The sequence below is a fragment of the Halichoeres trimaculatus genome, unplaced genomic scaffold (genome assembly GCF_033239565.1).
Source record: "Halichoeres trimaculatus isolate MK-OKI-2021-1 unplaced genomic scaffold, fHalTri1.1 fHalTri1_scaffold_14, whole genome shotgun sequence".
Taxonomy (NCBI): domain Eukaryota; kingdom Metazoa; phylum Chordata; class Actinopteri; order Labriformes; family Labridae; genus Halichoeres; species Halichoeres trimaculatus.
The window spans coordinates 8655570-8670913 of record NW_027437192.1 but is presented as its reverse complement, the minus strand read 5'-3'; the positions used below and the strand labels follow the sequence as shown (position 1 = coordinate 8670913).

Below are 15344 nucleotides of genomic sequence, written 5' to 3'. Positions count from 1 at the left end.
TAACATTAATCGTGACTTTTCTGCAAAAAAACAGTACAAACGGTTGTGTCACTGTACCTTGCTTTGAAAATCTAAACCGGAAGCAGAACTTATCACTAGGACTGGTTTGACATTGGTCACACAAGCACATCAGCTGTACAAGCGAGAGGAATACTGACCTAATTAACAGTGTAGGGGACATCAACAACGACGACACAAAACCGCAGTGACTTGACGAAGAAACCCAAACCCTTTCCAAAAACTGTAAGTCCGTGTTGCTTGTTTTCTTCTTCGAATTAATGTCGTGACAGTTGCTCTTAAAACGCACGGTGTCCCTGCACGGTGTGTAGTGAAAGCGAGTGCCAGCAGCTGTTAGCCTCAAGGTGCCTCAAACTGAGGTGATCCTGGATTATACAGGTAAGAAACCGAGTGGGATTCGACCGAAAATATGCAAAGACACGTCAGTGTGCATTGTACAACCACAACGAGAGCTAGTGCCTGCATCAGAGCTGTTGTATTATTGATTACACTGCTCTCGTTTTTAATTTTGGGCTTCGCAGGCTGTTACTATCGGCCATTATTAAATTAACTGACAGCTTTAAAGAGATCATCTTGGCTAAATCTTGACTGCCGTTTAAACCTGGAAGGGTACATAATGCAGGAGCCCACCATTTTGATGAAATAACTCGCTGATATTGTAACTCATGTCCTCTTTTGGATGCCAGACTTCCATTCATTTTATCAGTCATCCTCTTACTTTGCACTTTAATCAGCCAGGAAATTCCCTCTACATGTTGATCAAACCTAGCAATGCATTATTCCATACATCTTTGATTTTTCTGCAAATTAAATAATTTCCTTGAGTAATATAAATTACTAAAGACCTGATTAATGCTTTTTTTAAAGCTTGAACAAGAGGTAAAAAAAACCTGACTCATATACCTGTCAGTTGATATTATTGGGCGATTTAACTATTGTACATCCCATTATTATACCAGTAGACCGTGCTCTGACTCTTTACTTTGTGACCCTCATTTCCCTGTCTGCAGAACAGTAGCTGATGTCAAAATATGAATGTAAAGATATTAATGCTCACGAAAAGAAACCTTCCTATTCTATTTGCAGTGGAAAAAAATTAGTATGATCAAGTATTTAAATACCACCTTTTTCATATTTGTCCTCTTTGAAACGATCACCTTTGCATTACATAATCATCCACAAATGAGTTGAAGTTAAATGTTGTGACATTTGCCTCGCAACCCAACAAACAGGCATCCAAATAGACTCATCCATCAGTAAACACCGTGAAAACCATTAATTTGAAAATGTAACACCCAGCAGCACATGGAAAAGCATGTGACAGTAATGACTAACAGGGATACAAATGTTAATCTGTATTGCCAACACTCTGATCTGTTTACACACTGTGCTATCCTGTGCACAAAATAAGTGCAATGACCCAAAAAGACACTTTTACAATCAGCACTAGGCCGTAAATCAACTTAAGTACAAGGAAAGCTGATATGAGTCCATCTGACGCTGTGTGTTTGCATACGGTCATGTGCTTGGATCAATCCATTATGATCTAATTGTCCTTTTTTTAACCTCCTGTAGCTGTAACACATGGGTTTGTTGGCACTGTTCTGAAATAACTGCAGCATAATGAGAAAGTTGCTATTATTATGTTGTTTATTTCAAGCACTCCACCGCCTTGCAGAGAAATAAAAACCAACCTAACTTTCCTCTCCTCTTGCAGTCAGAAGAAGAAGAAGCTGTGCGTGGGACTTGGTGTCATTACAGAGAAAGCTCCACCAACCTGTCTGCCTGGGAGCCAATACAGAGCTGACAAGTGGGCTATTGACTGCAGAAAACTGTGAGAAAGAGGAAGAGGAGGAAGAGGAGGTTCTTTTTATGGGATGCATAAGAGGGTTTTTTGGTGACAGAGGTTATTGTTCTTCAGAAGCATCTCGAGGGGAAAGTAGGCATTGAGGAGTCCATAATGGCCGAGCTGTCATTAGAACAGGTGACTGAGTGCACCTGAGAGTTTTTGCTGCTGCATCCACTCCAAGTTACCATCAGACTGTGGGAATTCATCAGGGGAATACTTCAATGCTGGAAAAACTGAACTGACTTCCTCTGGCTGCTGGTTTGGTGCAGTTCACCTGAGATTTTTTTGAGTTCACGTGGGAGAGAGGAGCAAGTGCGGAGGGGACAAATGACTGTGGATTTGGATCTCACTGAGCTGCTGATTATAGCACAGGTGGAACTCGAGCATCCATATGGAGGAAGCTTCTACAGGTTTGATGGCAGTTTTGCTTTCTGAGTGCATGAAAACATCTATTAAATGATGAACATCAATCCAAACACTTAATTATGCACAGTGCTTGATTACGTGAGACTCCAGGGTTACTTCAGGTGTGTATTTCTTCAGTCACTGAAGCAAAAGTCCTGCAAAAAGAATCTCCCCTCTCCACCTTAAAACCCCCTCCTATAGATATAATGTTTCATTTTTCCAGCCATATGGATTTCTAACATCTGGCTAACGTTTGCAGACTGTCTGCTCAGCACATGCCTGTGAAAACCTCCTGATTTATTACCATTCTGCACCATAGTATAACCTCCTGGTGAGACAACGTGGATAAGAGTTCTTGAACACCGTGTCCCAGGACTAGAACTGTTCACGCCCCCCAACAACAGCTTTTTTTCTTTTTTATCCCCCTTCTGCTGTAAGAACTTGCATAAGAATCCAAGAGGGGGGAAACGCAGAGTATACTCAGAGGAGCTTCATGCACTTCTCATAAAAATCCTCAGTTAAAGTGTGACTTTGCTCCTTCAGCTGACAGATTATTATTCTAAGGAAACTATTGTCATGATCTGTCTGCATTCTGTGACTCATTCAGCGTGAGATTTTGGTATCACTCGCAATTAGCGTGAAATGGCAAACTTCCTTGCCACACTTCCTGAAAGAAAGGATATGAAGCGTTAAGATGTAAACTCAGGGCTGTGCCTAGAGCATGATTTAAGAGTAATGTTGCTTTGTATTCCTCAAGGGGTTTGCCCATATCTGACTCTGTTAACCCAGAGTAACCCACCAGAAGTGTGACAAAGATGTCAGATAGCAGAGCAGAGAGGCTCAGTTTTTGTTCCTGGCTTTCTTTAAGTTATAGTTTTGGGCTTTTCTGCCTTTATTATAATAGAATAGAATATACTTTATTTCTTATTATGATTATTATGATTTAGCGAGGATAGGAAGTGGGAGACACAGTAACAAACTGGCGCCATGCGAGGAATAAATCTTGTACTCAAACTTCAAGTTAGTGAGTGATTGCTGTTAAGCTATGTTAGCGTGACTTAGAAATCCTGAACTCCAAAACGTTGTTCAAATTTCAAGACATCAACCCCGACTCATTGTCACATTCAGCGTCAGCTCCCAGGCTGTGTAATGAGCCTTGATGCTTGCAGACGAGTCATGTATGATGGCTAAACTGCACAGCTAATAGAACATGTTTTGCATATTGTGTCGAGCTTCGTTTTGTCTGCGACTCAGAGACAACATACCTGTCATTTAACCTTGTCGGCTTTCTGGAACCCTGCATGATTAACTTGATGTGACACTTCAAAGCAGCGAGCTCACAGGATTGTGAGTCATTTGGCTGTCAACAGGATATTAACTGAATAGTTGCATAATAAAGGAGACCTGATATATTAGTCCCACGGCACTCAGTTAGAGGATATATTTCATCTTTGTACAAAGCACAACAGAAAGCCTGAATTTTATGTTTGTGTAGTTGAAGATCTACTTTATCTCATAACATAAATGTTATTTCAAGGCAATTTAGTCAAGTGGCTTTTGTTTCCTTGGCACTCATTGAAGAGCAGAGATGAAGTGTTTGAATATTATTTGCATCAACTTTTCTTATCAAGTTGATGTTCAAAGGACGGTCAAATTACGATGAGTGCTTGTCTGTGGAGCTGAAGCACTTAAGTCCATCAGTAAATGAAGAAAAGATAAAGAGAAACCACTCATAAAATATCAGGGAGGATATTTTCTAACACACAAATCCTCTGCTAGAATAACATCTTTACACTGACACCTTCTGTTTCTTGAACCCTGTCTTAAATCATCTCATCTCCTTTTCTCAGTTTGCAGTTCTCGCAGCTGAGCCTGTGAAGGCCCCACAGGCGGCCATGTTGGATCTCTTTCCTCGAGAGCTGGTGTTGACCTGTCTTCACCCGTCTCCTCCCAGCACGTTGCTGCCAACATAACTCCTCGCTCCCGCTCTCTGCCCACTTCTCTTTCTTCCACCGCCCGGCCGGGAGAAAGGTAAACATGACCCGTTGTTGTTGCTGCTGCTGCAGCTTCTGATTGGTCCTTGTGCTTGATTACTTTTAGGAATTTACTTTGGATATTAATCCGTTGATTCAGTTGCTCAAACAAGCTGTTATTGATTTTGTTGGAAGTGCTCTCCACTGAAATGTGAGATAGAGATGGGAGAAGCCTGACAACAGATTGTTATTGTGTTGTTAAAAAAATGAAAAAGTATCTGTACTAGTAAAAGCACTCAGGGAGAGCAGACCTCTGCCAAGCATATAGTGATTGTCATTCAAAACTTTAGTCCGACTTTAATGTTATGTCCCTTTCAGCAGACTGTCTGTTACAATTTGGTGTTAGTTTCAGGTTTGTACGATAATTTGTTACCTGACAGTTTTGAAAATTATGATGACCCAGTACATATTTCATATTTCCAGATCTTAGTATCCAGAATATTGCCAAGATCTGGATCATACTTTTACATCTGTCATGAATTACGGTGACCTTGTCTTGTATTGTTTTGCAAAGAAATCCGACCATTTATAGTAGAGTTATATGCACATATGGTGAAAACAGCCCTATTTCACAATGTTAAGAATCCTTTAAAAAAGTCCTGGATCCAGACGGTGATCTGGATCACCTCCAAAATGTAATCACTTCTTCCTTATCCCACTTTGAACATTTCCTGAAATTTTCATCAAGATCTGTTTGTTTCTTTTTGAGTTATGTTGTTTACAGACAAACAAACAGATAACCTCTCCCAAAAACATAACCTCCTTGGCGGAGGTGATTAATCTTACTACATTGTGCAACCACCGGCATCCCCAGCACAAAAGAAACGTAGTTCTTACTTGTATAAAGTTTAGTGAGATGATTAGCATGACTGTAGCATGACTTTAGTGAATATAAGGTAGGTAGTTTACTAGCTTGGCCAATCTCAGATAAAAGACTTGAAGCAGCACACCACAGTGAGGTTTTGTAGGGGGCTGAATGTGTGCTGTGATTAGCCAGTGGTTGCTAGCTCTGTTAAGAAATGCAGCTTCGAAACAGTCTTCTTTAGACTTTCTTAAGTTTAAAGTTGTGGAAAGTACCTAACACTATTCTCATCACCTCTGATGATCTGAGTCTGTTATCACAGATTGAGTCAAACTCTACAGATTACTGATCGTGGAGGATTCTACTTGCGTAACACAGGACATCCTGCGTGAACAGCCAAGCTATAACCGTTGTTAATTTTTTTTTATTTATATAAACTTGTTCAACATTTAAAGAGACATCAGCCAGCAAAACCTCATCATAGTCAAACGGCAGGTTGCAAAACAATCCTCTGCTTCAGGAATTTGATGTGAGGCAGGCGAAACAGTTGCCTTGTGAGGGAGTGCTTGACAAAACACCTGGCACGAAAATAAGTTAAGCCAGTATGGAAGGGGAATAAGGAATCTAAGCATGTGATATGTTTGTCAGGAAATGTTTAAAAACTTTTGTGCATAAGGAAATCAGCGTAATTACCTCCACCAAGGAGGTTATGTTTTTGGGAGAGTTTGTCTGTTTGTTTGTTTGTTTGTGACCAACATAACTCAAAAAGAAACAAACAGATCTTTCTTTGATTTTCAGGAAATGTTCAAAATGGGATAAGGAAGAAGTGATTACATTTTGGAGGTGATCAGGATCACCATCTAGATCCAGGACTTTATTTTAAAGGATTCTTTATCATTGTGAGATAGGGCCGTTTTCACTAAACGTTTATATAACTCCACCATAAATGGTCGGATTACTTTGCCAATCAATATAAGACAAGGTCATGATAATTTCTGACAGATGTAAACGTACGATCCAGATACTAGTAATATTCTAAAAACTAAGATCTGGAATATGAAATATGAACTGGGTCATCATAATTTTCAACACTGTCAGGAAACAAATTATCGTAAAAACCTGCAACTAACACCAAATTGTAGCAGACAGTCTGCTGAAAGAGAGTATAACATTAAAGTAGGACTAGAGTGTTGCCTGACAATAACAATATGCTTGGCATATGTCTGCGCTCTCTGAGTGCTTTTCTAGTTTGCGTATGTGTTTAAAGTTTTTTGCAGTTGTAAGTCGTGCCAGGTATGAGCTTTGTCTCAAATTTCCCTAATGTTCCTTCTGAGAGAAGAAGAATCCAGGCCAAACTAAAGATCAATGAGGCCTTACTCTTAAAGCAAATAGCCACAAAGTTCATTGTTTGGCTGTTGAATTCAATATTAAAGCACATTAACAGAGTTTTATTTCCCCTCTCCAGGTCCTTGGTCCCAGTGTAAAATGTCCTATGCACACCACAAGCTGCTTACCTGGAGCTTACCTCAAGTCCTCCTCCTGCCGCTGACCTACCTCCTCCTCCTGGCCCCTCCCACAGGTAAAACAAACCAGCCTAAACCCAACTGCCAAAACCACATTGGCTCTCTGAGAACTGATAAGGTAATTAACATCTGTGCCTGCTCTGCTGACAATACCAGCAGTCATCTGTGGAGTAGATTCACACGCCTTTGGTTACTCAGGGCGGGTCTTCATCCTTCTCCCAATCTTATTATGATACCCGCCTCGATTTGGGTTTAGTAATTGTTGTTTACTGTCCTTCTACTCTGAGAGACAGAGACAGAGGGCTAATGGCACCCCTACTGTGTGTGTCTGTGTGTGTGTGTGTGCCTTCACTCTGATGCCACTCTGCTCAGTGGGTTACAGTGTGTAACGGGACAATAGGGGCTCTGTGTGTAGACAGTGTGTGTGTGGGTTGTGGGGTTCGGGGACAGAGCGGACAAAGGGTGGGACGACCAAACAGAAGCCAGAGGGTCCTTTCTCAAACAAACTGTACTGCTTTTGTGTGTTTTTGTGTGGGAAAAAGATGTGTGTTTTCCCAATCTTGAGTTACACTAAACCCCCAAAAAGCCACCCGCTGCTCTCATGTTGCTGATTAGCTGCAGTTACTAAACAAAACGATTAAAGAAAACAGAGAGTGAAGAGGTCTGAAGATATAAAACAACATCACAGGTTGGATATTTGTTCACTCACCCACACAAAATCTGTCTGCTGGAGTCTTACGTCTTCAACTTACTTTGAACAGAGTTTCACAAACGCACCTTTTTGAAGATATAACAATAGATCCTGTTCATACTAAACACACTGTTTACTATCAACCACTCCTTCACTGTGCAGAGTTTAAAACATCAGAAAGATTTCCCTGATGTTATTAAATCATACATCAACCCAGGCAGAGAAGTTAGAAAAAAAATAAAACAAAATGGATCACTTATTATTTTGGAAATGGAAACAATTAGGTACCATGCTTCAACAAAATCCTGTCCAAAGAATGATTTATCATCTGTCTCCAATGGATCTCCACCTAGAAGAGGCTAAATCAGTGTTCACCCCTCAAAAATCAGCCTGTGGTTGTCCACACTGTCCACTTTCCTGCAAAGCTTCCTGTTTGGTGTAACCAAGTAACAAACACAGAGAAAAAATAGATCTCTTTTTTCAAATTAGATTTTGACGCCTCCATAGCTGCTGACAGTTTTGCCTTGAGCAGGTTGAAGTTTTCACTGACCATCCTCAAACTGACCTGAATCTCATCTTATAGCTCAAGAAATAAAAGTGATGAATGTTTTCATCTCTAACTCTGTGTTATTTTGAGGGATTTATGTTGGCAGACGGATATCCTGCTACTCATCATGTTTAAAAATACCGTTAGTCCCCTGAGTTGCTCAAGATGGAGACACCACGGCCTTGCGAAGCAGCCATTGCTGAATGAGTGTTAGTCCTACTGGCTGAATCAGAGGCAGTATTTGTACATCAGAGTGTAACAATGCTACACTGATGCAGCTAATGTACCATGATGCACTTCTGTTTTTCAGCTGCATCACTGCGCAAACATCAGCAGAGAAGCAGAGTCATTGTGTAACAGATTTCAAGGCTGATTTTGGGGACTTGTGTAAGCCTGTAACCTCTTTTTTCCCTCTTTATTTTTATTGTTTTTTTTTTTTTCTTGAACAGTTTTGATAAAATAAAGTATTGTTTCAAAGTCCAAGATGATGCCAACCAGCAAAATATAGCAGTGAGAAGATCTGTGCTTTTTTCTGCTGAAAATGATTGCTGATATTTATTTTGTTGTCATGTTGAACACTGGAGCTGGACTGACAAAAATCAAAAGGACGTCAGAGCAGAAGAAAGCTAAACAGGAGAGTGATAGCGCATGGGCTAAAGCATGGTGAAGCTGTTTGCGCTAATGTTCATTTGCAGTGGTTTGTTCAAACTTGAGAGTATCAGTAAAATGAAGAGTGAGGTTACGTTAGCTCTGCTTGGTGAGGTTGGGGTTGGTAGATGAGCTCTGGGAGGACATAACCAGGATTCACTAACATTACTCGTTATAGACATGTCTCACAGCAGCGGCCTGTAAGTAGCGCTGTATGTAGCTGGCTACTTATCTACAGTACAAACTGAGTTTACAGAGTTTCCTCGTTGTCACGTTTCAAAACAACATATCTGTGTGACTACAAGTAAATACATCATCTTCATTTACTTTCATTATCTCGTCACTTTTCATCCTACTGAAAGTTGTTTTGAGCAGAGAAAAGTAGTGTTAAAAAATGATTTAGTCTCAGCGGTGTGCAGGGAGACAGGGGTGGCTAATTAGTTTAGAAAACGTGCATCGTAGTACCCTCTTTGGAGCCAAAATGTGCTCTGATGTGCACTGAGGAGCCCTTCTGGTTGGCAAAACACACTACACTTCTCTCTTGGGTGGAAAAAAAACAGTGGAAACTGCCTTCTTGGCTGATTAAAATGTGATAGACAGCTCTCTTGGGTGGCAAACATGCACACTGTAGGTGCCTTTTTTTTCTTTTCACCCCTGCTCTTTGAAAAGTCTGTGCACACTACTATCCAATCTCCATTTATTTGCTTAAAAACAAACACACGCCTTATACTGCATTCCATTTGTACTCAGAAGTTGGAATTTTCGACTTGTAAGTTGGAACACCAACCCCAGAGTTCCCAGTAAGAAAGTCCGAGTTCAGCTCCTGTTATATTCTGTTTATTTTAGAATTTCTGACAAGTGTTTGTCGCAATAAATCAGGCTTATATATATATATAGTATTATTCCATGTTTATATACAGAAATACTGCTGTTAAGACAGTTTCCGACTTGGCAACTGGAACATTGAACTCAGAGATAACGTTACTCCCACTCCTGACTTCCCAGTGCCGAGTACAAATGGAACTCAGCATTAGTAAGAAACACGTCCCTGTGACAGCAGGTGCTAGTGCTCATGGGAAATGAAGTCTTTATCCTGGAAAAACCTCCAGCTTTTATGGATAATCCTCACAGCCCCTTCAAGCTAAGTATAAAGAAAGCCTGTAGACCAGCTCTTTGCCTTTCGGTGTGTGGCTCTTTGATCCATTCATGAAACAAATTATTATATATATTGTTATGAGTAGTAGTGTGCCAATCAATCTAAGATATTGGTATATTGATGCCAACGTTGTGATCAGTATTAATCAATACTTGGGTGATGAGATTGATACTTAAGTTTCAGTTTCTTTTCTCTACATTGCACATGGGCTCATAGCTATCTAGATAAATAGCTGGATGGAACTTTGTCTTTTCTGCTCTAAACACAGAAATTTGTCTTTGACATGGCTCCAGGTACGAATTTAAACGCACTTACAAAGGCAATAAATGTCACTTCAAAATTTGGAAGTGTATTGGTTTTCATCTTATGTCCTTTCGTTTATGTGTGAGAGGAAGTGCATTTTTGATGTGGCTTTTTTTAGTACCACGGTATTTTTTGCGGCTCTTGGTCTCTGACTGGTTGGCCACCCCTGCTGTAGACTGCTTTTCAAACTATGTTGTTCATTTCCTCGCAGTCAGAGCTCATATTTCCATCCTTTATGATGGTCATATATGACCCACAACTCTTAAAATCCTTTCACTTTCATTCTGCAGCTTAAGTTCATCTTTCAAGACCAATACAGCCTGAAAGTTCCTCTATCCACCTTCTCATTGTTAGGGAAATAGCAGGCCAAAACTGAATTAAAATGTCAACACAAATTTGTCTGGTAGGTTCATATATGGAACAGACTTGGTGTTTGGTTGGTCTAACTGGTGAGTTGAGCTCATTTTCTTCTCTCGAGAGGTGAATATTAAGACCTGTTAAACTGGTAACTCTTGCTACTTCTTCGGTTTTCTTCTTCCCGATAATGACTCAGCTGCATTCTTTTGTCTTGGACCTAATCGTAACTAGTTTGACTGCTGTGTTTGTGGATGTCTGTTGAATGAAGCTTTCCATTTCTCTCTGTAGTCTGTGCTGTTTCATCAGACCCCGTCACTCGTTGAACCATCGATCAGTGGCAGTGGATGGATTATTATAGTGAGCTCATATGAAACTTAAACAGCTTGAATAAGAATAATTTAACCACCCAGGGCATTGCCTCTTGTTAACTGCACCAGCTCACTGCTCTGATGATAAAAGTCTGATAAGGTCTGGCTCCAAGGACGGGGGTTTTGTGTGTGCCGCATACTGTGCTTTGGGTTTTAATCAGCGTCTTGTTTTGTCAGGGAAAAGCCTCACTTCCTCTCTCTGCTGCTGACTTGGCTGACTGCTCAGGCTGCGGCGGTGTGTCAGCTTTTGCAGAGAATCTAATCCGTGAAAAGTCTCACGACTTGTGACCAGAGTTAGCCCGTTGGCCTCTGACAACGCCAAGAATACCCAACAATGCTTTGATTGATTACAAACAAAGGAGATGTTGAAAAGTGTGGGTGGAGGAGTTCAAACATCTCCTTTGTTTGTTAGTAATTGATTGGTTGAAACATGTTGAAAAATACCTTTGAGTACAATGCATCATTATTGGTTCTGTCTCTGTCCAGGTGTGTCAGCAAACCTCTGCCGTGTGACTGGTGGGGTGCTCGGGATCCACTGGAGCAGCGTCATCACCCTGGGCTGGTACCCCCTGGCGATGGGGAAAGCAGGGGCGACGTGTTGGGAGACCTGCTGCTTGGAGCCGAGTTGCAACGCCGTATGGAGCCTGGGTGGGCGGTGTGTGCTCCTCCGCTGCATGCTGGACAGAGGGTGCCCCATCTCCTCCCTGCCCCAGCCCCACCACGATTCACTCGGGCTCCTTCAGCTGCTCTCGAAGGTAAGGAAATAAACATCGATAACATGTTAAACTATCAATGCGTGAAAAAGATGTAAGCCTTAATCTGAGGGAATCTGAATTTCAGGGTCCTGTCATGAAAAGACGCAGACGAGCTCTTCAGGCACAGGATGCAGGAAGTCAACAAGCTACCTTCACGGTAACACACATTAACCACATTGTTTACTTAAAGCAGATTCTTTTAAAGAGGGCGTCTTCTGTCCCTCTGGTACCACTGTAGTAGCTTTACATGATTACCTTCGCCAAGGAGGTTATGTTTTTGGGAGAGTTGGTCTGTTTGTCTGTGAACAACATAACTCAAAAAGTAACAAACAGATCTTGATGAAATTTTCAGGAAATGTTCAAAGTGGGACAAGAAAGAAGTGATTTAATTTTGGAGCTAATCAGGATCACCATCTTGATCCAGGACTTTCTTAAAGGATTCTTTATCATTTTGAGATAGGGGCTGGATTCAACATATGTATTGATAAATCCACAATAATTTCTGACAGATGTAAAAGTACGATCCAGATCCTGCAATATTCTGGATACTAAGGTCCAGAATATGAAATATGTACTGGGTCATCATCATTTTCAACACTGTCAGGTAACAAATTATCGTACAAACCTGCAACTAACACCAAATTGTAGCAGACAGTCTGCTGAAAGGAAGTATAACATTAAAGTAGAACCAATGTGTTGAATGACAATCACAAAACGCTTGGTGGACGTTTTCGTTTTAGCTGCTGTCTCTTTAAGTAACCCCGGTACAGCAAGCCCCTTTCCTCTGATTGGCAAGCCTTTTGGCAGCCAGTAGAAGCCAGAGGTTTGGGCTGGTGTTTAAGTCCAGCCTCTTCATCAAATTATGAACCAGTTAGGAGATCCTCATACAATGACGTCATCATTTCAGCAAGTCTCATTATGACCTTATAAATTGTTTATTTTGAGCTTTTTACAGATGGCTTCAGGGATTTTTACAAAATGTAAACTTGTAGAGGTTTGAAAATTTGCACGTTAGTGTAAACTTCCAACACTTTTATGTTGAATCCCTGTTTAAAACATGGGAAAGCAGAATACCCCCTCTAAGTAATTGGTGTTCCTTTTGTTATTCTTGCATTTATACAAGGACTTCAAAGTCTACCTTGCCCTCGCTTTTTGTGAATCTTGCCTTTGCACCTTTGCACATCATTATAAACCTTCAATTTTCAACCCTTTCTGCAGGAAAGCCCCAAACCCGACACTGCTCACTCATCTCCAACAGCTCCCACCACCCTTGCACTCCTCCAAACATCCCAAAAGAACCACAGCCGGTCAGCCAATGGGAGCACGGACGCCGCCTCAGCTTCATCCCAGCAGGCCTCAACAGTAGACAACAACGCTGCGTCTTCCAATAGCAGTGACGTCAGCAGCCCCACGACGCCTGCAGCCACCATCTCGGCAACTCCGACTCAGGCTGGTGAGGATAGTGTCTCACGCCCGGATAGAGATCACCTATTTCTAGCTTGTACTGTAATATGTCTTCATTTATTAATCATGAATTAATCCATAATGGAGGAGCATTTTGGTTTTGTAGCTTGAGGGAAGATTTTACTCATATTCTCTTTGCTGGAGCTGCTGAAAATACATTTTATGTCCTTTGATTTAAGAATCAGAAATGGGGTTTAGTCCCAGGTTGGTTCACACATTTCAGGGGGTTGTTCGGGTGTGGGAGAAATTTGACTAGAATTAAAAAAACTGTTAATGCAAGAAGAACAAAAGAGAAACTGTGCAGTAAAATCTGTGGAGGGAGTGCAGAAGCTTCGGTTTTCTGTCCTGAAATCCTGCAAAAGAGCCTCCACTCTTCCATCTGTGCTTCTGCCTCAGTCAACTATTGACAAAATGAGAAATCCCTCAGTTTATGTGGCAGGATGCCCTGATGTTGTTCTTCCAGATGGAAGCATCATGAGCTGTGAGTGTGAAGTGAAATGGGTGTAATTGTAATCCACAGGAATGTGCTGAAACGTACAGCACTTCTACAAACAGGACAAGCTCGTACGGTCACTTTTTCCTCCCTCCAGGTTATCTCGAAACAATGCGTGTCGTTATTTAGATGAAATCGCTTCAGCTGTTTAGACTAACAATAGATTTACTCTAGCAAACATTAACAGGCTGAGCTGGTGCTAATGACAACACGCGGGCCAAACGAAGGTCAGATGCATTTCATGAGCAGATTAGGCCTGCAGGGACGAGAAGCAGCTCGCAGTCCCTCTGCCACCTTAACGCAGCTCATAGTTTGATTTAAAGGGAAAATGATTTTACGCTTTGGGAACTGCTCACTGGTCATGTGAAGCAGTCAAACTGTGGAAACAGTTGCATAACATCTTGAGGTTTTGAGGGGGATGCTGCGGAGAAAACAACCCTGATGATTAATTAATCCCAGATTTGAAGCATTTGAAATGGAAAGTCTGTGCATTGCAGTGACTGATCAACAGACTGTGAGGGTCTCATGAAGAGAAACACAAACTGCAGGAGTGAAACTGTAGGATTTGTTATTACTTTAGCTTGACCCATTGGAAGAATGGGTGGTTATGCTTTTGGGAGAGTTTTGTCTGTCTGTGAGCAACATAACTCAAAAAGTAAGCAATGAATCTTGATGATATTCTCAGGAAATGTTCAAAATATGATGAGGAAAAAGTGATTTAACTTTGGAGGTGATCCGGATCACCATCTGGATCCAGGATTTTTTTTAAAGATTCTTTATAATTGTGAGATGGGGCCATTTTTACCATATGTGTATATAACTCCACCATAAATGGTTGGATTGCTTTGCAAAACAATACAAGACAAGGTCACCATAATTTCTGACAGATGTAAAAGTACGATCCAGATCCTGGCAATATTCTGGATACTAAGATCTAAAAAATTATGGTACAAACCTGAAACTAACACCAAATTGTAGCAGACAGTCTGCTGAAAGGGAGTATAACATTAAAGTCGGACTTAAGAGTTGTGTGACAATCACAATATGCTTGGCGGAGATCTGCGCTCTCTGAGTGCTTTTCTAGTTTCTTTATGAGCTGCTTCAGCTAAATAACAAATCATTTGCATCAAAACTAAGTGTTGTTAATTTTATGGCTGTAAACCAGCAGGGAGGTGTCGCACAAAGTGATAGACAACAAACTGAGATATTATTTTATCATCTCTTTGATGCAACACCTCTGCAAATGTAACCCTGCTTTAACTGCAAAGGCAAATTCACTCAACATATAATCATCAGAAATGCAAAAAGCATCAATCTGTGGATTTTCAAGGATTCAAGGACTTGTTTTATCCTACTAGCACATATTTATGCATGGAGAGCACAAAATTTCAACCTGATTCAGGCCCAGGAGTCTTGTTTTTACAGCACAGTTACACGTTTATGAGGTGTGTGGATTTGCATGGCTCAGAGACAATGTCCAACAAGGCAATTTATATACACAGGTGTCCGTGGATGTGTGTGTATGATCAGTCTGTCTTTGGGTTGCCATGCTGCACTCTCTGGTTTTATCTCTGATCCTCTGTCGTTAATTTGACAGTGAGGGAGCTGGTGGTGTCTGCAGGCGAGAACGTGGAGGTCACACTGCCCCGCAACACAGTGGAACTCAACGCCTTTGTCGTCCCTCCGCCTCCTCAAGGTAAAGCCACAGACACATTTGATAGAGTATCGTATCTCCTTTTAAACAGAAATTCTGATGGATTTTGTGGTCACCAAACGTGATTTAATGCTGCTCTTTTTACAGGGACAAACTATGCATTTGACTGGCGTCTGAAAACTCCTCCCAAAGATTACAGCGGAGAGATGGAAGGGAAGCACAGCAAGACACTGAAACTAAGCCAGGTAGAAACCAAGGCCAATGTTTGGCCTGATATG

The 15344-nt window shown here is 41.2% G+C and overlaps 1 protein-coding gene across 1 annotated transcript in view; it reads left to right on the top strand.

Moving 5' to 3' along the window:
• The first annotated feature begins 3 nt into the window (after positions 1-3).
• kiaa0319l (KIAA0319-like ortholog) overlaps positions 4-15344 on the top strand; it is a 28382-nt gene continuing 13041 nt past the window's right edge. The window contains exons 1-9 of the mRNA XM_074687057.1: positions 4-243; positions 1736-2277; positions 4123-4303; positions 6573-6686; positions 11187-11455; positions 11541-11612; positions 12674-12908; positions 15010-15108; positions 15214-15311. Coding sequence (XP_074543158.1) covers positions 6593-6686; positions 11187-11455; positions 11541-11612; positions 12674-12908; positions 15010-15108; positions 15214-15311 — 867 coding nt within the window. The 5' untranslated portion in view covers positions 4-243; positions 1736-2277; positions 4123-4303; positions 6573-6592. The remainder of the gene's footprint in view (positions 244-1735; positions 2278-4122; positions 4304-6572; positions 6687-11186; positions 11456-11540; positions 11613-12673; positions 12909-15009; positions 15109-15213; positions 15312-15344) is intronic.